The sequence below is a fragment of the Aspergillus alliaceus genome, assembly GCF_009176365.1.
Source record: "Aspergillus alliaceus strain CBS 536.65 unplaced genomic scaffold BDW43scaffold_45, whole genome shotgun sequence".
NCBI classification, from domain to species: domain Eukaryota; kingdom Fungi; phylum Ascomycota; class Eurotiomycetes; order Eurotiales; family Aspergillaceae; genus Aspergillus; species Aspergillus alliaceus.
Genome location: NW_022474728.1, coordinates 277,933 through 300,629, shown reverse-complemented (window position 1 = coordinate 300,629; position 22,697 = coordinate 277,933). Strand labels below are relative to the sequence as shown.

Sequence of the window (22,697 nt, the reverse complement as noted above, 5' to 3'; positions counted from 1 at the left end):
TTGCGGAAGTTGAGATTATGTGAAGGAGGAAGCCAGCCATATCTGTTTGATTGAAGACTGTAGTGGTAGACCGAAAGCAAGTTGCCATTAGTGACTCCGCTTCCTCTCGTAGTGGTTCTCGCTAATATTTTGTTCCAAAAGCATCAACAGATTTGACCCTACGTGTGTAAATCGGCTCTCGGGCGTTGGCAGCTCTATAGAAGACGTGGGTCACAGCCCGGCGACGTTTCTGCATAAATAACGCTAGATTTGCAATTTCCTTCAGTATCACTCCACATAAACCTTTACATTGTCATCAAGTTTTAGGGTTACACGGGAGAGCAATCGATCAGACTTAGTACCAACCCACAAAGAAGTCACCTAGTGTAGGGGATGTTGGACAGGGGTATCCATGCGATGATCATTTGATTATTGCATGAGCAACCAGTTCGGATGTTGAAATCCTCAGAACAAACAATTAGGCATTAGCATCTGCTGAGACCTATCACTAGAGACTACGTTCGCGTCATGCCCTGTATATCTCGGAGTGATATGTGCCAGCATTGCACCTACAGAACAGACGGGACTTTTCAATTTACGAACTACGCGTGACCAGCACCGCCCAATATTTTAAATCAGCCTTGTCCTTGCCCGCTCGAGCCTCTTCGAGAGCCTCCAGTATCCCCTCAAAAGTAGCACAGAGTATCTTATGACCGGACGGGTGCTGCTGGCAATTGAGCCCCCGTCGCCTCCGCATGTCCCTGCAGCTCAATCTCGTTGAGAGCTACTAGGTCCTCCTCCTCCCATCCCTCACGCTCGTCCTTGACCAATCTTACGAAACATACGTCTAGAATCAACGCCACCGCACTGATAGCAACGCCAAAATAGAGCGCGGCCCGATACCCCATGATGCGACTGTCCAGTTGACGAGCAATCTGGACCTCAATGGTCGACGCAAACCCCAGTCCCAAACTGTTCCCGTACAAATTCAGCGTTCCTATAATCGATCCCGCAATACCCTGTTGATGCCGCCGGACAGAATTACTGGCAATGATTTGACCCGCGGTATACACAAAATCGGGACAGAAGGAGAAGAGTACAACGGACGGGAAGACCTGGGCCCAGTACGATTGCTGCAGAGGTACGGTGGCCATCAGGACATTGGAAATGAGAATAGTCACCGTCCCGATCGCTAGGATCCACTGCGCCGCGAGACGGGGGATCAGCCAGGCAGCAAGGGATGCTGCTGCCGTCGCGCAGATGACAAAAGGGGTCCACCCGACGGCGAAGTGAAGGGGAGACCAGTGCCATACTTCCTGAAGCCAGAGGACCTGGTACCAGATGAGGGTACCCACCGCCATGTAATTTAGGAGGATGACTAGGAGGAGGGTGAGGAAGGATGGCGCCTTGAAGATGTCTAGAGGCATGATCGGCTCTGGAGCGAACCTCTTTTCCCATACTAGGAAGGTGCCGAATAGGATCAGCGAGATAGGGAGAAGGACTATCTCGTACGGAGTTGACCAGCCGACGCTGGGTGCTTGACTGATGTCGGTGGGGGTTAGCTCGCTGTTTGCTTTGGGCGTTGCATTTACTTCTAAGCGAACTCGGGGAAGCCGGCTTACTTCCAGACAAAATTAAACAAGATCAAGGAACTGGTGCCTAAAGCGGAGCCGACCCAGTCTATCTTTCCGTGTCGGTCAACCGGTGGTTCGTATGGCGCTAGAATCCACAGAGGGATGAAGGTCAGCGTGCCGAGGCAGGCTCTGTAGTCTGTCAGCAACATGCCTGTCTCATCCCAGTATCCGTGGCGTACATGAAGACGAAAAACCACTTCCAGTCGGTGTTCTCTAGGAAAGCGCCTAGGAATAACGCTCCAAGGTAACCTCCCAATGGTGCGGACGCAGCAAAGAAACCCAAACTCAGGTTTCGGATACGTCCTGGAGGGTTCGTCGACGAAATCATTGCTACTGCGTTGGGCATGATGAGAGCGCCGCCCACGCCAGCAAGCGCACGCATCGTGACAAAAGCGAAAAAGTTATTGCAGAACCCACTGGTGAGGACGCAAAGGCTTAGCCATGCTCCGCCGAGCAGAAGCAGTTTCCGGTGACCAAAAACGTCGCCTAACCGACCGCTCATCAAGACAAATGTTCCTTGCGTCAGTCTATGTACAGTCAGTCACCCTCGCTCTATCGATAGAATTGGATGGCCGCTCACGCATAGCTGGCGCCAATCCATGAGGCATATGATTCTTTAACACCCATTGCATTGCTCAACCTGCTTCCACCGGCAATCCCGGCGAAGTTTACTGTCATCTATTCCATGAGTCCTAAATCATCTGATATCTGGGTTGAATGACGAAGTTTACCTGTACGAGATTCGCTAAAACAAGCAGTACCGTGACGGATAACCGTCGAACCTGAGTGGTACCGTGTGAAGGCACACGTTCGAACACTGGCTGGCCTATTTCAGGGGGCGAGTCGCCATTTAGAGAAATATGTTGGCGCTGTTGATCTAACACCTGGGGGCAGGAATTGCCTGAGGGAATTGCGGGTGCCGAAGCCCTTTTATCAGGCTCGATCCCGTAATGGAGAGCTTGCACCAGCGACATGGCAACTCGACGCGAATTTACGGAAGAAGACTTGGTTAACTGGACCGAAAGATATGATACAGGTTTAAATAATGCAATCGGCGGGAATTGGCTGAATTGGCTGGATTGGCTGAATTCATGAACAGGCCGAATACGAGGATCCCGTTTGTTATCATCGAACCCTGGGGAGGGGAAAGAGACTAAAAAGCAGAAGAAACAAGGAATGGAATGCCGGATTGCGGAAATTCACAGTTCCCGACGAGCTGTTCAAAATCTGATTCTTTTTCTTGACCGTCCGCGCGGTCCTCAGCGCACCGATTGGCTTCTCGGGATAATGGCTCTAGCTGTGAATCCGAATCGAATCCGATTGATCCATTATTTCCGCTGGAGTGACTCACCGCTGCTCTTGGCTCCTGATTGCAGTCCATGAGGAAATATTCCCCACAACGTGGTCCCCGATGTCATTATGGTTGTCCTAGCTCTGCTTAGAAGCCGCCAGGTTTGGTTGAATTTGGTATGGCGATTTATGACCGATTGTACTGTACCGGCTCCAAGTTAAGAATGCAGAATGGGGAGTAAGAGGCCATGATTGTGGCCTCTAGAGCTTTAGGCCATACTTGCGTGTAGCCATAGTGGCGCATTGGAACATCATCTCCATTGGATATCTTCAACATACAGGAAGCCCTGGATCAACAGACGAATAACGCCGAAGCACCCATGGCACCTTCACGGTAACTCACATTAGATACAGTTAAGAGCCATATTTGTTGCCGGTGTCTGGACCACAATCTCCATCCCTGGTCGAATATCACCTCCCTTTTCGACAACACACATAACACCGGCTAGATATCCTACCACCACCCCGCGACTATCCTTGACCAAGAAACGGTCCTTCAGACCTTTTCGCATAGCATCGATCTGCGGACCAGGATTGCGCAGACCGGTTAGCCTGAGGGTTGGTGCGTCATGCTTGGGCGCCTTGCTGTCTACAAACAGCAATTTCGTGTCCTTAGGCAGCGAGAGTAAGTCAACGCCCTGTGTCGTTATGTTCTCGCCCAACTGTCCCGGCTTGAGCGCGATATCCTTCGCTCCGGTCGCAGGATCGGTGGAGACTTGCTGAAGAATCTCGGTATGTATCAGATGCACCTGACGGAGGTTTGCGTCAGACGGCCTGACATTCCGTAGCGGTCGGTGCTGGACAGTCGGTCCGGCATGGGCATCCCCTTTGACGCCATGGTTTGGGATCAGCGTTATGCTAGAGACCGAGGTCTTTGAGAATGAGTGAGAACCAGAAAGGGAGACGCTTGCCACGGACAAGGTGTTGATATCTTTATATTGTCCAGAAAAGGTGTCACTCCCAGGCTCGAAGCAAAGCGATATGGTTCTGCTATACTAGGCTTCATTAAGACTCTCCTTTTTAATCCAGCGTACGGCAGTTATCAACCGACTAACCCCTCAATGCGAAATGGTGTGCAGGGTGGTAGGATAGGTGCATCGACCCCGCAGGAGTTGACCTTTGGATTCGTCAATCGCATCGTACTACTGCACCTTTGCGGACGTGGTGATCATCTATTTGTTTGTGGAGCCATTCTCGCTGTCAGGCGATGTTTTGTGCTAGATTTTAAGTTCATTGATCAGGTTGTCATTTTCCGGAGATGCAAATTTATCCCCATTTGACGGTTCTGTTGTACACCCAGGATAAATGTAGCTGCATCGGCCTAAAACAGGACGATTGCTTTTAGCCCTAATTCGACAGTACAGAACGAAAGAGAGCCCCTATTATTTTAATCTATTCCGCTCCCCTAGACGGAATTTGTAAATGTTTTATACGTGTGTAATGATCATACAACAGTAGATTGAATAGCACATCTGCGCCACTTGTTCAAGCTCTACTTGTCCTTCGGATACTCAATATTGAATATTCCTCGCAACCTCACTTTTTAGTTATCACCCGACCAGGGCGAAACTCCAGAAAGCTGATTTGGTCGGCATGCCCAAACCAAATGCCTACATTGTAAGCTAAATATGCGCAGTCACGACCGAGTATGCTAAACATGCCTTCACGAAAAACACAATCCTGACATATTTACCCCCATAAAATATGCACAACTCCACGTTAGGCAGAATCATGAACTATAACCCAACCATTTCCGTTCTTTCATGATATTGGCATAAATGGCCATGTGGATCTAGATTCAACGAGAGGCTACATAGAGCCGGTATATCATTGGGATTAAACCAATAAAGGTATTAGAAGCTCCCTGGAACTGAGCCTAAATGCCTAAATGTTTCCCTTACTACAACTGTAATAGCATATTAACAGGCTCTCCAGTGAGATATTCCGGGACTGTATCTCTTCTTTTTAGCATCTTCCAATCCTAAACCCAGCTCCACATCTTCCACCCCGCGTAGCCACCGATTCCAAGTACACCCATGAACCAGCGCGCCTACCCTAAACATAGCTGCGTGGATACTCGGCGTCAGGTGCGACTCTACCAATTTCATGAGACTCTGTTAATTGCGGCATTTGCCAATTCTGTAGATATTTGAAGCTCGGGCTGTGTAATTTCGCTACGGGGCTGGCCTCTAAGCTACTGCTAATCATACCATGTAAGCAACAACAACTCGCTTCGTGCTTTGGTCGCATACGGTGCTGTTAAGCTATCTGGCTAATGTGGTGTCACATGGCACAGTCTATGCTCGCCGTAGTTGGGCATCCTGATCCAGCTCATACCCATACAGAAGGCTGTTTTCATTGCTTACATTGCGAGACATGTGTCTGTCCAGCTGGTCTTCGCTGGCTTGGTTTGGGGGCCGAGTGTGGCGATGCGTGCTAGAATTATATCAGTAAATGAAGTAGCGAAAGAACTAAGTCTTTGGTTATGGGTCGTAGCCCGTGGGGCAATCTGATCGAACTCCATTTTAGCTCGGCTATGATTCTACCTACTCCGTATGAGGGTCACGGTAAATGCATGTGTTGTTGACGAGCCGAATTGAGCCGCACTAACGGAAATTTTTGTACCAGCATAGAACAATTTACACAAGCCGAGAGGGAGGTTTGGAGAAATTTATAACTACTATTCCTCTACCCCGAGTCTTTATTGTTGCACCCCTGGTTGGCTTCAAAATGCATCCAATATGAAGATATGTATTCGATGCATGGGACGACCAACTTTCAATTGGCGTTTTTAGGTTAAACAGTGCGGTGCTCATATATATCGCCTACTAGTGTCTTCTCTTAAATTTATAGTACACAAGTGAACATTGAAGCATAAGACCAAACAGCTAAAAACAGGCGCCTAGGCATGACCTTCACGGTGGAATGCTTCCAACTTCTAGCATTGTCGCAGCTTTTGATGAAAGTAGCTATCTTCAGTTTGCCCAAGATGTGATGTGGCATAAATTGAGACATGTACAATATTGAATTAATACTCAATTCACCATCAATTTGATGCTCGAGGCTATCTAGTGTATACCTGCTATCTGGCCTACTATATAGAATATATTGGGCGACTTGTATTCAGGCACGTGCAAACTAAAGCCCTGAAGAAGCGTCTGACTCCACCCGCCATAGTGAGGATGCCTCTAAGATTCTGACGGTATAACACACGTCTTATTCTCTATTATTGGATTTTCCATGCCTTTCTTCGGAAAGAGAATCTCTCTGATATTGTACTGAATTCACTCAAAGGCGAAAAATTAGCTCCGAAGTGGCTAGTGAACCGGACGATGTCCTAGTAGCCAATACGATATGGAGAATATCTGCAGCTAAGGCCGTTAGTAATTTGGTTTAATATATTACTTTCAGGATAAATATGGTTAGCAAAGGATGTCCTTACCTACATAGCTGTTTCTTAGGGGAATATGTATGTTTATGCACAGTTGGGCCATGGCTGTATCCGTGGCTTTAACGTAGTTATGTCCAAAGACTCTAGTATGATTATTTGCTCTTCTTGGTTCTAGAGATATAATATTTTCCCTCTCTTGTTTTTCAGCTGATGCCGCCCCGATGACTTCGTAGAATGCAATGGCATATTTGATATGAGTGAGCAAGAAAATATGATTAGATTATGGATGGCATAAAGACCAATAAAGAGATGGACGTTTCTACATCAGCAAACTCATGAAAATATATGGGGCGCTACCGCGTGCGTTTAAACATATTGAGAGAAATTTATTATAATACTCAATGAAAGTTAAACCTTATTATATGGTCCAAGAATAATGATCTTACAGTCCTCAGCTAAAGAGCGAATATATATATTATGTAGCATCGAAACTACTCGAGAGAAAGCTAGCACGCGAAAGCAATTCTGTCGTTGGATCTTCCTTGGCAGCAAGGGAGAGCATGAGCTCTTACATATTGACACTCACATGAGTTTTACAAGCCTTTATATACCAAAGAGACTCGTATTCCGAGGATTATACATGCTGTGCTATTGCCGACAAGCTCGGAGATGTCGGCGTCGGATGAGGTGACAGATAAGACGGCAATAAGAGCTGGCGGCTATTGAAGAGCTATGCTTTCTCGATATAACCCAGTTAGCTATGTCGACGTATGTATCATGCGATATAAATATGACTTCATTTGCTATGTCCAGAACTCTACAAGTTGACTCCCACAGACCGTGGGGGTCACCCATGCGTGGGGGTAAAACCGAGGGAGGGCCATTCGTCCGAGGTACGATTACGCTTTTGCGGGGAGGATTTCGGGTCCACTCAAGCTCACTCCACGGCGAACTGGTTGGTTGATGAGAAATTTCAGGTTTCTCCATATTGCGCTAAACTTATCTGGTAACAAATCTGGGGTTTTCCAGAGGCGTGGGGGTTACTCAATGCCGCCCACCCCGGGGATCGTCTCATATATAAACGGCAATCGAAGTTCCAACCCCCATTCTTTTGTGTTGCCATTCAAGGCCACTGCGAAGGCCATCATCATAGCTATAGGACACAACGACATCGCCTGCCATGGATCCGAAACCACAAGGGACTCACCATGATGTGGTTAAGCCTGCGACCATGGACCACATCAACGTCGTCCGGGTTCCCTTGACCGAGGAAGATAGCAAGCGCATTCGGAACAAAACTGACAGGACCATCCTGGTGATCTTGATGTGGGGTTACTTCCTGCAAATTCTAGACAAGACGGTTCTCGGATATGGTGCTACGTTCGGCCTCAAGGAGGATACCAACCTCACCGGTAACGAATATTCACTGGTTGGTTCCATCGCTCCAATTGCCCAGCTGGCCTGGCAGCCGTTCTCGTCATTTTTAATCGTGAAGGTACCACACCGAATTCTTCTTCCTCTTCTAGTCGCCGGATGGGGTGTCGCGCAAGCCGCAATGGCCGCGTGTCACAACTTTGGAGGGCTGATGGCCACCCGCTTCTTCCTTGGTCTCTTTGAGGCAGGCTGCCTGCCTCTATTCAGTATCATCACTGCGCAATGGTATCGTCGCGCAGAACAACCGTTGCGAGTCGCAGCCTGGTACAGTACGAACGGTCTTGCAACCATCATTGCCGCTGCCTTGAGTTATGGACTGGGACATATCCAGTCTGGTGCTCTTAAGGAATGGCAGATGTAAGTATTTCCTTAAACTATAATCTCTTTACTTGGTTTGATTATATGACACCTGCTAAATGTCTTCAATAATAGCATCTTCCTCTTTGTCGGGCTTCTTACCGTCCTCTCAGCCCCCTTTATCTACTGGCGGTTAGACAACGACATTGCCTCCGCCCGATTCTTAAACGACCAAGAGAAATTACAAGCCATGGAGCGCCTCCGAGCCAACCAAACGGGCGTCGGAAGCCGTGAATTCAAAATGAATCATGTCTGGGAAGCCGCACTAGAACCGAAGACATATATCTGGATCGGAATGGCATTCTTACTCAACGTGGGAGCGTCCGTCACAAATGTCTTCGGCCCTCTGATCTTATCAGGGCTCGGCTTCGACAAGTTCAAAACAACCCTCCTCAACATGCCCTTCGGTGCCCTCCAATTCATTATCATCCTCCTAGCCAGCTATCTCGCCCAGAAAGCCCGACTCAAGGCTGTCGTCCTCGCCTCCTTCATGCTTCCCGTTGTAGCAGGTCTCGCAGTATTATACGCCCTCCCACGGAACGACTCCGTCCAAGGTGCCCTAATGGCAGGATATTACTTACTTTCGTTCCTGTTCGGAGGTAACCCGCTCATCGTCTCATGGATCGTAGCAAACACCGCCGGACAAACGAAGAAGTCCATCGTCATGAGTCTGTACAATGCGGCTTCTTCGGCGGGGAATATTGTCGGACCGCTGCTGTTCAACGAGAAGGATGCGCCCGCGTATCAGCCAGGGCTGCGAGCCTGTCTGGGAATCTTTGTCGCCATGGCGGCTATCGTGTTGATCCAGTGGGCGAATCTGTTCGTGCTCAACAGGATGCAGGAACGTCGTCGTGTGCAGAACGGCAAGCCGGCTAAGCTCGTCGATCGGTCTATGGATAATACATACCAGGTCACTGAGGAGGATGCGGACGCTGAGGGTGCTGAAACGGACGGTCAGGTTGGCAATAATGCCTTCATGGATCTGACTGATCGGGAGAATGACGAGTTTGTGTATATTTATTAGTGAACGTGTATTTATCTGAGCTATGGCCTGTGATGAGATATGAAATTGTTTCCTCTACTTTCTCTACTTCTTCTTCTTCTTCTTCCTCTTCTTCATTCTATACCTTTTCTCGTATATGTAACAAAATACGCCATATTTTCCCCGTGATAAGGAGTGAATATTTCAGGCACTGTCGGAGATTGTCCCGTGATTGAAAGCCACATGACAACCACACCATCTCGCGAATACCTAGATTTGAGGATCGTCCTTCTCTGCTCCGTATATCACCATTTCTTCGAGTTATCCTTAACACTGCAACAATGGATAAGCCGAATGAGATGAAGGAGCTACAGCGCGATCTTGCGCGTAAATATGAGCTTCATGGCCCGAAAATCGAGAAAATATGGCGGTCGCTAGGAAAGTGCCGACGCGAGAAAGTGATGAGAGCTGGTGCTGCACGAGGTGAAGTACTGACATCGCCTATTGATAGATCCATAGGCGACGTGTACAAATGCATCCCTGACTGGAATCTACGCGACATCACTAATCCGAATTCTGGTTATTTACTGAACCATTTGAAACATCGCGAAACGAAATCTCTCTGTGATCAGTACGTCGAGGGTCCGAATGGTGGTCCTGGTGACACAGAAGTCATACACAGAAGCATTCAATTTCTTGGTCTCCAACATGTTGATCCCTTCCGAGACAGCTTAACGAATTTCGCAACCGAAGATCGATACGGGTGGTCTTTCAAAGCTACCGATCGGGTGACTTATAAAGAAACAATGGATAGCTTGTCGGCCTGTGTGGGAGCGGGACTGGTTGTTCCTAGATCCACGGGTGAACTAATCTTAGATCGACAGTATCTCTTATTGTGACTCATGAATATAATCATTCAGGACATTCTTGAAGCTGGCTCTACCTCGGATGGGATAAAGAAGCGGTCGGAAAAGCTAGAGGATATAGCATGTGAGGCTATTTCCAACTGACGATTAATGAAAAAATGAAAAACTATCGCTGGAGGAGTCGATTGCCCGTGCTTTTGACTAAAAGTCGGCCCTGGAGAATTATCTGCATCTCTATCGTGGTGAACCTAGGTTCCTTGTTCACGCCGTTAATGATTGGTACTTCAGTCGACCGGAGCTGGTTCCAGATGAGAAAGGCCGGATGCTGTCTGTGGCCACCGACAAATACATTAGCATCTCATGTTTCGAGACTCTCCACAATGCTATCGTGGGAGCTGCAATTTGGGGTTATATTTATAGTCTCCTGCAGACTCTCATGGAAGAACCTAACCACCGGTCCTACAGAAGTGTTGTTCTTCAGGAACTTACGAACGTCTGCAATTTCGAGTACTGGCGGGCCCAGAAACTCTTCAAGCGCTACGTGCAAATGAAATCCGGTGGTAAGCAGTTCAAACGCATTTGCAGTGTCTATGATGATGGCTTTTCACGGGTAACGATGAAAATTAAGCCGGATACCTTTACCAGAACAGACCCGCAGCTCCATTACATACTTCGTCTTTGCCAGCCTGACATGAATGTCTCTCGGGCAGTCGAATGGATTAAAAGGCTAGACGACTTTCACCAAACTTATCCCGCTAAGCAGGAGAGGTTGGCAGAAAGCGAGTTTGACACCTTCGGTGACCTTGCTGTGACCACCAGTTTCATTCAGTGTCTCTCCGCGTCTCTTCCCATGCCCCCAACAAACCCGAAGAGAGGACAGATATATATCTCTCGATTGAAAGGGCTAACAGCTGAGATCAGTCTACTGAAATCTGGGATTGATTTATCTGCTTTTGTAGTTCCTCTCGACTCTTTTAGAGCCAGGCATGGTCCAAGGCGCATTGACATTGCTCGACCAACTTATCTACACGAACACCGGGGCTGAGATTGGCTTTTTCTATCAGGATCTAAACGAGGAATGTTTGGCAGCGCTTCAGATGCAAGCCCGGGAGCAAAGTGAAAGAACTGAGCGAATAGAACTGGCCGAGGTTGCCTCGTCAATGCCAGACGTACCCAGCCGGGCAGTTCATATTGAACAGCGTAAGCAAAAGACAAAAACCCGCCCGTCACATTCTTCAGTATATAGTATTGCTCCAACAGAAGCTGCCACCATGGATCCGGAAACTGCAATACCTTGCCGCGTATTCAAAGCGAAGTCAGCCGCCTTCGAGGTGTTCTCAACGCTATTCGCAAAACCCACATCGCAGGCTCGATCGCCTGGGCTGCATTTGAAGCAGCTATGGTGCATATGAAATTCTCCATTGTGCCAAAATTTGGCTCGATCTATATATTTTCGCCCCCTGCAGGCTTCAACATTCCTAGGTCCATCACGCTTCATCGACCGCGCCACTCCCGTATTGAAGGCTATCGCCTTCTTCTTTTCGCAAGTCGTCTGAAGAGCAAGTATGGATGGGGCGATAAATCGTTCGAGGTAGTATGAAGCAGTCATGCGTTGTCACCTCTGTTAGAATGAAATTGTACCTTTCTTCCAAGTGCAGTTCTCGCCTGAGTATGTCATATCTTGATTTTTAATTTATCGCGCAGATTGCAAGGTCATCAGTGGTAGACGAACAAAACCAATATTGAAAATACTCATGCATATTATTTCAGATTAGGATGTCTGTCAGCCCCATCGTTATCGTGTTTTTCTATTCTTGTTTTCTACTTTTTTCTTCTTATGCAACCCCACCCCTTTCCAAGCTATGAAGCAGGACGCAACCATAGGGCAAGGACTAATCTGTTCAGCAATGCTATATTCTTTGTACGCTTAACCATCAGAATGATATATATAAGCCACGCAACCTCAAAACACATCCGATAATAAGCATGCAATCAAAAAATTGCTATAATATTTTCCTAACACCTTAGTGAAGAACGGTATTAGTCACTCTATATGAGTTCGTTGTATGAGAAGAGCAGGATGTGCAAAATAGCATGGACATATATTATGACGTTCGACGATATCTTAAACTAGTTTCATCCCGCCTGTACTTTTACATCATATCTTAAGCCTTATTTTGGCTATTACGGCCCCAACATCAATTACCAATATGGGAAACAAACCAGAAACTATGACACCTGATATAGGTATTCCATTTATATACTAATATCCACAATACAACATGTCCAATACCAGCCCATTCTATATTCAAAATTGCGTGATGACCTGGGAAAACCTAGTATCCAAGTCCCGCCAAAAGACCAGCCTATTTGAGCTCCTTAACCCAGAGAGAGACCTTGGGGACATCAGAGTCCTTTCCGAGGTAGTAGATCTCCTTGTTGTCAGCGGACAGACCGAAGGAGGTCTCGCCGTTGAAAGTGAGGAAGCCGTCGTCGGTGACACCGAAGCCGGTGAGCTCCGCGCCGTCGGGGGTAGCACCGGAGTGAGGGATGGTCAGGGCGATGGGCTCGGCGCTATCCTTGATCACGTAGAGGTTCTGCCAGGCAGTGGGTGGGGAGCCCTGGCGGGTGTAGGTGATGGCGCCGTTGCCGCCGCTTTGGACTGTATATTGTTAGTTAGGTTTAGGTGAGTTTGATATAGGAAGGGGTTGAGACGTACGGCGCAGGATCTCCTGGGTGTGGGCCTGGGACGCGTCTACGATGGCGTGGGCTGTGGATGTTAGCTATACCTGTGTTGGGATTGATTATGGGCACATACTGCCATCAGTGAGGACGGTGTTGCCGCCGTCGGCCACAAGGGTGAAGGACTCGGGGAGGCTGGCTGCGAGGGCAGCAGCGATGAAGGAGGAAGCAGCAGCGAGAGTGAACTTCATTTTGACGGTTGGGGAATGGGTTGTTGTTTGATAGATTGATTTCTTGGTTGATTATAGGGTTTGCTGTTTGTTATTGCTTCCAGACCTGGAGGTTGTCGAGGGTATTTATATGTTCTTCCGGCAAATATCGCAATGGGATGCTCGGATGTTGTTCAAAGTAGCATCACACTATTGAGGCGTGTATTGGTGCATCAATCCCTGATGCAATCGCTCGAGTGGATTATGTGGAGAATGTCTCACACCTCTATCCATAGAACAGGTTGTCGGATGGCATTTGCTTTCTATTACCCGAGTGTTGCATTGTAGTTGCATAGAGCATCTAAACTTAGGATATTGTATTGCTGTGTGCAATCGCTCCAGGGAAGAATTTGCAGCGAATCCATAGCTCCACGGCGTATCAATGGCCATTCAGGAGGATCTTGAACCGTATCAAATCTTGTCTGATGCTGCAATTCACAACAGCCACACGTCGGCAAAGATTACGGGATGATCGACGTAGCTTTCGTCATACAAAGCCTCTCCATTCATAAGTCGCTGAGCTAGTTTCACATCCTCAGTATTTCGCCCCACAGTGTGTCTTACGGAAAATGTAACCCCCGATCTATTAACACAAATCCCGAGTACCTAATTTAATATCGGTGCCAAATCCCTAGGGAAGCTAAGTAACCTATCATCACTATTATACAACCCATCATATCATTGAGGACGTTGTCTTAGACAAGTATCGCATAGAGATCGTCTAGAGAATCACCTAACGAGTCCCAAAATCATGTGATTCCAGAGCTGTGGAGTAGGACCCAAATTTAGGGGATAGAGATCAGCATCATTATTGAAATTACTAGTTATAGACATACCCGGTGCTAAGCATTCCAGGTCGTTCTACGCTCCGCTTTAGAAGGTAACCAAAATCTTGGTATGTCGGGTTTCTATAATGGTTTAGGTGATATTCCATTGGATATCAGGTGATATATATGGCCCTATGCCTCCAGTTACGACTATGATCCTCACCCCATTCATGAAGGAAAGGACCCTTCATAATGTGTACGAATCCTTTGCGAGGTTCAACAATAGCAAAACAGTACAAAAGCGCTCGACAGTGGGACGGAGTGCCCGGTAGCCAACCTCCCTTGGCGACCTTATGGGCGGCAATGAAGACCAACCGCCTTACGCGGACCCTCAACGGCTAATAGTAGCTAGCAAGTGAAATCCTGACATGTCAGCTTTCCATTCAGCCTGTCTCAGTTGCGGCATTTCCTAATTTACACTAAGATCCGATCCTGCTTAGATTATTAAGATTATTAATGTCAATCGCTACAACTCTTTTTAGTGCGGTCTCTCAGCTACGGTTTGGAAAGCCATCAGGAATCCTTGAAGCACATATGTCTGTCCATCTATTCATTTCATTCGTTAGCCTCCGGTAGAATCATCTAATGAAATAAGCCGTATCTCGGATAGTACTGTCGGCCAGCATCTTTGGGTTCCCTACGTGTAGGTAGACGTACTCGTGTTATTGCGTCAACTGCCTCCTGAGTGTCTTGGACTTGAGCCCAGTGACAAATGATAACATTCTTTAGGAAACTAATGATCCCAAACCTAGAACTGATACTGCATGGTGAAATCATAAGAGGAGTGAGCACACGTCGATTTATATCTGAGGAGCTCTCAGTACGAGAATTCCGTTTAGGCCGACGAATGTCTGACTCATAGCAAGGTTCCAGAGGTGTCAGGTGTTGGGGAGTAACTACCTTGTTGATCAGCACTGAACAAGTGTTCGAGTATACCAAGCCACAAAGTGGTGGACACGACAAGGCGACGATGAGCACGAGGTATTCACTGGTCTGCGTAGCTTTGCCCGGGAAGTTAACTGTATATGTGGGACCTATGAAACCCACCTCAATAATCGAATATATTGCTATTTTCGTAGATTGTGCTCCGTATGGTTCGATTGCCCGGCAGGAGACCTTACAATATGGTATAGTAGTATTCATCGTAGTCATTTAACGTGCCTGTCTACGGCCGCTATGCTGGCGAGACCTATATCGTCCGCCAACGCCCAAACAAAGCCTATATATATACAGTTAACGCCGCGCTATCGAATGCCATGCACCACGATTGGGCGCCTAAGTACTATCTACTAGATAAAAAATGAATATAGGAAAGGAAGCAAAATAACTATGGGACGAGCCGGGTTTGAACCGACGACCTCTCGATTAGCCTGGAATGGCTGATGATGAAGTGAACTTCAGTCGAACGCGCTCCCAACTGCGCCATCGTCCCATTGAATGATAAGCCAAATGTCCAGTGATCCCACTTAATCCATAGATTTTCTCCACACCTCATTGGGTGTTGGATTGTCTCGAAATTTGACAGGCACGGCGGTCCGGGTCTACTACAGCCTTCATCAATTTCTCTTCGCTTTTTGGCCGCCATGGCGAACACCTATGTGTTTGGTCAACCTTTACAGATGTATAATGCAAGTAGCCCATAACCAGTGCGGTGACCTCGGCTCCTTTATATACTTCATCCAGGTCTATATGCACCTATACTTTCTGAAAATAGGATATCTAGCACGTGATATAGTATGCTTGATTGGTTAATATAGTGGAATAGGTGGGGAAACCCCACGATTTTGTGACCCTCAGGCATCAATATCTTACACTTTCCCATCATCTGATTGACTCTACCCTACAATCTCATACAGTTGGCCAGTTACAATTTTAGATTTTTGCACAATCGGAAGAGTGCATGACCAAAATACTAGCTCAGCTACTTGAAGATGGGCTATTCAGGGAAACCCTCTTCCGCTTGTGGTCCCTGTCGCGCGCAACGCGCCAAGATACCAATCAATGATACAATGGATAGCTGACAATGTAAGAGTTGTGTGAATAGAAAAAGACCATGCTGCACGCAGTGTGCTTGAAAGTGCATCACCTGCTATCAGAGAAGCACAGACTAGGACGGACGACTGATACGGACGGCTCCTAACTGAGAAGGCTGTATCAATAACTACTAGGATGATTCAAGATTGGAGAAAAGCAGCAGGAAAGCTATGAAGCTATGGTTGATTGTACAAATACTACGATGGGCCCTGGACGATGGACTAAGAAACGTACTCTCTCAGGAGGCCGGTATTATCATACCTGGAAACTATCATTCGTCCACTTTGATAGATGAAACAAGAACCTTACGTAACAGTGTCAACAGCATTGCTACAAACTTCTTGGCTGCCGTACTGCGATTGTTAGATCATTCTGCGGAAGTGCAGCTATGACTGGACGCTACATTATCTGGCTTTTAATTGCGCTGGCAAACGCAAATGCTTGGCCAGAGATCAACCGTACTTATATTCTATATCAGTTGAGAAATATCAAGGACAGATATAACCTACAACCTGCCGAGGAGGCAGCAAGGATGCTAGAGAGAACAATCTTTCCGCATACCTGGTCAGCTATTTCCTGGCGAAGCATTTTAATGTGCTTTTTGTATGCTTCGGCTGACTCTCATGTGATTTTACAACTGGGCTCCTTCTACGTCATATATCTTGAGATACGTCCGGATAAGCTTCTATCAAATTCAAGGATGGTCGGAGCGTCTAGTCTCAACGGAGTGTTTCCCGAGATTTACATTCGAAACCCATGTAGCACAGATCGACATCATCCATGTCATCGACTGTCTTTATGTCGCCGCCATCAAGTACCTTTTGGTTAGTGATATCCCTAGACTCATGGTGGTGTGAAAATGCGACATATAAGGATGAGGAGCCGCTCAACCCGGCCTTTTGGCAAGACGACCATTACCTTTACCAGCGCATCGCCAGGATATCCCCTCACTTGTCACTGATTAAGATCCTCTAAAAGGTGTCTCTTCATCCATCTACCTCAGCTGGGCAACGTATTGGTCACTCTTGCCTAGCCTCAAGTACCAACCAAAGCTAGTGTACATGCCAACGATTGTTATTTCCTCTATCACTACCTTGCAGTGTTTGGCTGCAATCGATTCCTTCACAATACCAAATACAGAGCTATGCCCAAACATCGATAATGCAGAGTATATGACTTGTATTAATACCAAGGACAACGCGGTTCCGACGATGATGGTAGCTTGACGCTCTCATCGTGAGATATATTGACACCAGGATACTTTGTTGCAGGCGAGTGTGAAAAGCAAAATACATCCGGCTAAAGCAACAAAGTACAGGCAAGTTCCAACTCGTGATAAGGGTTTTGCGGGCTAGGATCGGATGAGGAAGTGGCCCCAACGATGCCGAGGATGACGGCCACGGATACAAAGAGTTGTGTGAGGCGTGAGGGCTTCGGTTCGATGGCAAGTTCTATCTCTTTCTGAATCCAACCCGTACTTAGAACTATTGTTAGTAGTGTTTTCATTCCCTTCCATTGCTCTCTTGGCCAGCAATAGCGGATATTTGGTATCTTACAGCCTGGACAGAATGACAGAATTCCTAGTGCAGCAAGCATTAGAGGTGATATGCCAATAGAATCAAGAATGGTGACTGCTATCAAGAGATCTTTTGGTGGGTTGCTGCGTGCGTATAACTCGCATATGGAGCCGACGATGCGAAACGGCGAAAGCCATGCCTCAAGCAGGCAATGAATATGATAACCAGGAAAGGGACATAAACGATAAGTTGCAGGATAGATGTGCCAACTTTTCCAGTCAGTTCCATTGCTTGGTGTTAGCTGTCAGACTTTCTTTCAAGTTAAGTCCTCGGAATGGCATTGGATAGGGCGAGCAGGTAGTAACGAGAAGCAATCTCCTAGTGATCTAGTCAAAGCGACGCCCCTCTGGTTATGTAGACCATTCCCTATAAGCTACGGCTTTTTTTAAATGGAGTAGAAGAAAAAAAACCCCGGAGCAGACTATACACATATCCGATTATTGGCTATCAGGCTTTTCCACCTTGCCCCTAGGTCTTACCACTTTACTGTTCTTGGTAGGTGTTTCGAACATTAGTCCTGAAAAGCCCTTTCAGACCCGCAAATCCAACTCGTTCATTCTAGATGCCATTCGCCAGCCTGTCAACTGGTTAAAAATGATGCTTGATTTACTGATCCTCTTTAACGCCCACTCAGAGATCGCATACTATGCCTAAACAGGTATGTAGCTCGAAAACAAGCCCGAAATCTACTGAAGTTGCCTTTTAGTTGGCTAAGATATATGACTAAGAGGGTCAAATAATAGTTAATGGTCCCTAGTAGATAGAGAATCGTTTGAGATCGCTGTAATTAGCATATTCCCGACGCTATGCCTTAGGCACTATGATTAGCCCTATATTTCCAGCGCTAACAGAGATATACAGTAATCTAAGCGCAGCCGAGGGATATTAATGTAAGCTTTGCAAGCTATAAGTTTGCTTTGCCTCTGTATCAACTGGGAAACTTGCCCAGTGAGGTTCCTTGCCGCCTTGTATTTATTTCTAGTTTCTTAGAAAGATATCGTCGGGGGGGGGGGGGGTTCTCCGGTTTAGGTGGGGTTGGAAGTCAAGATTGATTGGGGGCATCTGATAACTACTTCAGAAGCAGAATATACAACTAGCAGTATGGAGCAGTGAACGAGAGTAACATGGAGCTGTCATAGCTAGGTGCTCTGTGGCATCTCCCGTATGCTCTTTATCCTTTAGCCCGTTATACAAAGGTAACACGGCTGGATGCTCTAGAATAACGGAGTTCCACAGCTTCGTAACTTGTGGAGCATTAGGGGGAAGGTTAGCCTGTAGCACGGCTTCTTTTCAACTACGATAAGATATACCCCTTGTAGCTTTACATGGGGCGGTAAATAATTGGGGAAATTGTGAGGGTATATCACATATCACTTAAGAGCAGCATGGGTAGAGCAAAGGTTAAGGATCGTCCGCTGGTGGAGGGTACGTTCAGCGGAGCCATACAGAGAGGCTCAGGCTGCCGAGGTAGTGGCCATCTTTATTCAACACAGTCATAAATTAGTTACTGCTTCTTATGCCTGGTCTCATAGACTCTGACTCCTCGGGAGTTGCTCATCTATTGCGCTCCGATTTCTGAGACCGAGACGGTGTATGTGACGTCATCCCCCGTGGCTGCTCGGCTTGTGGAGATAATATCCTTCATTATAACGAGCAATAAGACTTACTTATAAGTCGCTGACTGCAAGTATATTCATTAGTTGGGCAGATGCTGCACCTTCTTACAGGTCGGAGCGAGGCCCTCTTGCTAGGGCTAGTTTAGACACCTACCCTACCCCCCTTCCTTTCCCAACCTCTAAAGATAGACGCGTCCGTTTTTCTTGCCTGCATATTCAGCACCTCTCTTTGTGACTTGTATTTATTGATGCCTATTTATAGTTATTTATTGCCTTGTCTTCTATCTGGTTAAGGTATACAAATATTAGTCTCCAGAGCACCGTGATTCTTTGCAAGGAACCACCAGAACTCTAGAATATTTTTAGACCCTGAACAGCTGAAAGTAGACTGACCGCTAGTCCGGCTGAAAGAAAAGAAAAAGAAAAAGGAAAAGGAAATTGCTTACCAGAATTAAGATATTATTAGCATCAGGCCCTACATACATCATGCATGATTTTCATGGGGTTGTCCAAACAGATCCTGGGATACCTTTGGATTTTGGGTCAATCAGGCCAACCACGGTCGTGGCTTCGCTCGCCGCTCTGAGACTTGCTGAGACTTAACGAATCACCATCAGCGATCGTGATGTCGGGTGGGTGTCCCCTAACATCGCATGTATCACATCTCTGAACAGCATAAAAACCCCCACCTAGTCCGCCGATTTCAACCAACATTCAGAAGTAAGGACAAGACTAGACTTACCGACAGTGATTGATCTTCTTCATTTTCCATTGTATCTAGTATCGTTGGACTGTATCGACATCATGATGACCCCGATCTTTATCGCTCTCCTTGCTGCCGTTGCGTCCGCGCAGAACGCTGCCATCGGATTCCCCAAGCAAGGCCAGGAGATCACTCCGGGCGATAATCTGGTCGTCCAGGTCCAGCGCCCAGTACGTTAGGAAACCACATCGAACAGCCCAACATGTACTAATGACGAGAACAGAACACCCTGACAGGCTCCCAGGAGGTGGGTGTCGTTATTGGCCTGTCATCCTGCGCCTCCAAGCCCTGCTTTTCCCCCCAGGATTCAATGGGCACGGTCCTGTATAACGGTCCCTTCAAGCCCGTATACCATGAGACCAGCCAGCCTCCCTACCAGAACTTTACCGTGCAGATTCCAGACTCGGCGGTCAAAGGAGATGCGCAGATTAATGTGGCACATGTGGCTATTGTCGGGGTAAGTGTCTGAGCCGCGATCGGAGAGGCGAAATCAAATAGCTAATTCAGTCTACTTGCAGGCGAGCGCGTGGCCGTATTTGGACCTTCTTAACCAGACTGTCGTTGTAGAGTAAATCCTCTGGGGTGGGAGGTGTGGTGTTGATTTGAGCCTGTATAGACTGTTGTTAGTGTCTGGAGCTGTATATTCGTTCATTACTAGTTTTCTTCGTCTTATTCCTGGAATTTTGCTGTAGGTTCGTCTATGATGAAATTTTTGTTCCTCAGGCATTTCTTTGCCAGGAGCTAGGCCATTGTGCTTAATTATATAATCGCAATATAATCGCAGTGTATAGCTGAACTGCTTTTCTGCAGACGCCGTCTGGTTACCCAATACGGTCCGCTACCCACCATGGCCAAGTATCGGTCATATGAATCTTAAGAGCCCGATACAAAATTTACTTCTAATATACACGACCAGCGCATGACGGAACAAACATACCTTTAAATACGTCCAAACGAAATTTGATTGAGAGTGGTGTTGCAAAACAAGTTGTTTAGAGGATGTAGTAAGCTGGCACATCAACCGAGCAGGTGACATAATATCTTGGGATGACTCATGTGAATAAAAACTGTCCAAGATATTACAGAGTAACTAAGTGAATATAGAATGCCAAGTCCTACTCGAGAAGGCCTCTGGCCTATACTGTGGAGGGTACCAGGGCACTAGATTATAGATACCCGAACAGGCTTTATCGAGCCTAGAGTACAGCAACCCAAGGTCCTTAAATAACCTAAGCGAATAACTCTGCCAACATAGCGACAAGCCGAGTGGGCCGAGTGGTCTGTTATTACTCAGTGTCTCCACCGGGCCGTGACTTTCACAGTACTATTTGAGGGCCCCATGGCTATGCCAAAGTTCACTCGTAACTCAGGCCAGTGCTCATACTGCCTAGCAGCGGGCTACATCTTTCGACTACGTGTGGTCCCTCACCGAAGCTTCGATCAAGTCCAGGTCTCCAGCAAGAGTTCAAAATGCAGAAAATAGTAGTCATTCCGGACTAGTTTTGCTGGAATGCGGAGTGCCCTTGCTGCCATGCGGTTGATTGACCTACACTGAGGGAACACTGCCGGCAGTGAAGTGACAGCTGTCTCACCAGAGCCAGCATTAGTTATACGAACTCGGCTATACGAATCAGGCGTTAAAAGCATGAGTACTGCACTTGATGATCTTTTCCGCGTCACAGGTATTCAGCTCGTCAAAGGCACGGTCGATACCATTTGCGCCTCGTAACGCATAGTGGAGGTTGTGGCCTAGGCTGGAGTGCGGCAGGCCCTTTCTTACGACCGGCTCGTGCTGGCAGCTGGCAGCTGCTTAAGACGTCCAAACATCCCTGGGCGCCGTCAATTCAGCATCGACTAGCTCGGGGAGGCGCCGAAGTTTGAAGCCCATCTGCACAGCCTGGCCTCCCATCCTCCTAGGCCGACTCGAAATACCGTTATTGTGGAGGGCGGCGGATTTACAGGTATTGAGATCGCAGCCGAGCTTCCCGGACGATTAAGTTCGGTTATCGGCCAGGATGTCGAAGTGCGCGTCATCGTTGTTGAACAGGGTGCTGAAATTGGCCCTGAGCTGGGAGCCAACCCACGACCAGTTATTTTCCAAGCCCTGGCAGAGCAAGAGGTGGAAACGAAGCTTGGGGCATCAATGATGTCAGTGGACGATAGAGCCGTGGTTACTACCAGCGGCGAGCACATCGAGTCACTCACGGCTCTCTGGACAGCCAGGCTAGAAGTAACCCCATTGACACACCAAATAAGAGAAATGAAAGACCGACGCGGATGTCTCCATGCCTATGTGGATCTACGCGTCCCATCCGCAAAGGACATCTTCGTGGCAGGTGATGCAGCTTTCGCTGAGATAGATTGCAACGGCCACTATGCAATGATGTCCTGTCAACATGCAAATGCGTCTCGCCGTTTTGCCGGGCACAACGCCGCTGCGATCTGCTGAACGTCGCGGCCAAGCCCTACTTACAGTCTACTTATGGAACGTGCCTTGGTTTGGGCCCAAGGGGGGCAGTTGTCACTGAGGGCTGGGAGCACATTGCACATTGTCAAACTCAAAGAAAAGAATCCGTAGCTAAACCGGTTTAAAAAAAAAACCTTAATTGCGTTATAATATATCCGTCTAAGGCGAATCGCATTGAAGCGCTTGCTGCTGCTGGCCCTGACAGCCCTGGCCCAACTCTGGCTTGAGAAATCATCGGACCTAGGGTTTCATACCTCGATTCCAACCATAATGTGGGTTAAATTTGCCGGGCAGTACGGGGAATTCCAGGGAGGAGCTTGATAGTCAGTCTATCTAAGCTACGGAGCAAGATAATCACATTATCATCACCTAGCGGATACCGCTTTGGTACGAGTTCGGTAGTTCATTATTTTATTATACGTTTCAATTTCGCTTAGCGTCGTAGTAGTGCAATAATCGCAGGACTACA

General features: G+C 47.4%; 7 protein-coding genes and 1 non-coding gene across 8 annotated transcripts; 4 read left to right on the top strand and 4 right to left on the bottom strand.

The window, feature by feature from the left end:
- Positions 1-451: 451 nt before the first annotated feature.
- Positions 452-2,585, bottom strand: BDW43DRAFT_286499 (major facilitator superfamily domain-containing protein). Its single transcript, XM_032043056.1, has 5 exons — positions 2,345-2,585; positions 2,194-2,291; positions 1,793-2,140; positions 1,602-1,742; positions 452-1,521 (listed from the first exon to the last, which is right to left on the bottom strand). The coding sequence occupies exons 2-5, from the start codon at positions 2,289-2,291 to the stop codon at positions 687-689; spliced, it is 1,422 nt and encodes a 473-aa protein (XP_031897065.1). The 5' UTR covers positions 2,345-2,585; the 3' UTR covers positions 452-686.
- Positions 2,586-3,285: 700 nt separating this feature from the next.
- Positions 3,286-4,080, bottom strand: BDW43DRAFT_286498 (uncharacterized protein). Its single transcript, XM_032043055.1, has 2 exons — positions 3,752-4,080; positions 3,286-3,695 (listed from the first exon to the last, which is right to left on the bottom strand). The coding sequence occupies exons 1-2, from the start codon at positions 3,799-3,801 to the stop codon at positions 3,308-3,310; spliced, it is 438 nt and encodes a 145-aa protein (XP_031897064.1). The 5' UTR covers positions 3,802-4,080; the 3' UTR covers positions 3,286-3,307.
- A 3,453-nt stretch (positions 4,081-7,533) lies between these two features.
- BDW43DRAFT_321649 (putative MFS transporter) lies at positions 7,534-9,169 on the top strand (the record flags this gene model as incomplete). The annotated part of the gene is made up of 2 exons (XM_032049375.1): positions 7,534-8,145; positions 8,221-9,169. Coding segments are annotated over 2 exons (1,561 nt in total), but the record flags the coding sequence as incomplete, so codon positions are not given.
- Positions 9,170-9,468: 299 nt separating this feature from the next.
- On the top strand, positions 9,469-11,405 carry BDW43DRAFT_314278 (uncharacterized protein; the record flags this gene model as incomplete). The annotated part of the gene is made up of 3 exons (XM_032047771.1): positions 9,469-9,915; positions 10,202-10,913; positions 10,972-11,405. 3 exons carry the CDS (start codon positions 9,469-9,471, stop codon positions 11,403-11,405), a joined length of 1,593 nt encoding a protein of 530 aa, XP_031897062.1.
- Positions 11,406-12,359: 954 nt separating this feature from the next.
- BDW43DRAFT_321647 (uncharacterized protein) lies at positions 12,360-12,926 on the bottom strand (the record flags this gene model as incomplete). Its single annotated transcript, XM_032049374.1, has 3 exons — positions 12,360-12,655; positions 12,713-12,763; positions 12,812-12,926. The coding sequence occupies 3 exons, from the start codon at positions 12,924-12,926 to the stop codon at positions 12,360-12,362; spliced, it is 462 nt and encodes a 153-aa protein (XP_031897061.1).
- Positions 12,927-15,101: 2,175 nt separating this feature from the next.
- On the bottom strand, positions 15,102-15,203 carry BDW43DRAFT_t188. The gene has a single exon. It is a non-coding gene; the product is annotated as a tRNA-Phe (tRNA).
- A 4,537-nt stretch (positions 15,204-19,740) lies between these two features.
- On the top strand, positions 19,741-20,507 carry BDW43DRAFT_170263 (uncharacterized protein). Its single transcript, XM_032038730.1, has 3 exons — positions 19,741-19,931; positions 19,985-20,218; positions 20,280-20,507. Exons 1-3 carry the CDS (start codon positions 19,803-19,805, stop codon positions 20,331-20,333), a joined length of 417 nt encoding a protein of 138 aa, XP_031897060.1. The 5' UTR covers positions 19,741-19,802; the 3' UTR covers positions 20,334-20,507.
- A 764-nt stretch (positions 20,508-21,271) lies between these two features.
- Positions 21,272-22,455, top strand: BDW43DRAFT_302648 (uncharacterized protein; the record flags this gene model as incomplete). Its single annotated transcript, XM_032045278.1, has 6 exons — positions 21,272-21,297; positions 21,334-21,466; positions 21,515-21,599; positions 21,645-22,167; positions 22,272-22,335; positions 22,393-22,455. The coding sequence occupies 6 exons, from the start codon at positions 21,272-21,274 to the stop codon at positions 22,453-22,455; spliced, it is 894 nt and encodes a 297-aa protein (XP_031897059.1).
- Between the last annotated feature and the right edge of the window lie 242 nt (positions 22,456-22,697).

Coding starts and splice junctions, on each gene's coding strand:
- BDW43DRAFT_170263 (XM_032038730.1), top strand. CDS start 19,803: ATGATGACCCCGATCTTTATCGCTCTCCTTGCTGCCGTTGCGTCCGCG. Junction 19,932..19,984: donor TCGTCCAGGTCCAGCGCCCA/GTACGTTAGGAA, acceptor TGACGAGAACAG/AACACCCTGACAGGCTCCCA. Junction 20,219..20,279: donor CACATGTGGCTATTGTCGGG/GTAAGTGTCTGA, acceptor GTCTACTTGCAG/GCGAGCGCGTGGCCGTATTT.
- BDW43DRAFT_286499 (XM_032043056.1), bottom strand. CDS start 2,291: ATGACAGTAAACTTCGCCGGGATTGCCGGTGGAAGCAGGTTGAGCAAT. Junction 2,141..2,193: donor TGGATTGGCGCCAGCTATGC/GTGAGCGGCCAT, acceptor GACTGTACATAG/ACTGACGCAAGGAACATTTG. Junction 1,743..1,792: donor AAGTGGTTTTTCGTCTTCAT/GTACGCCACGGA, acceptor GACAGACTACAG/AGCCTGCCTCGGCACGCTGA.
- BDW43DRAFT_286498 (XM_032043055.1), bottom strand. CDS start 3,801: ATGGCGTCAAAGGGGATGCCCATGCCGGACCGACTGTCCAGCACCGAC. Junction 3,696..3,751: donor CGACTGTCCAGCACCGACCG/CTACGGAATGTC, acceptor TCTGATACATAC/CGAGATTCTTCAGCAAGTCT.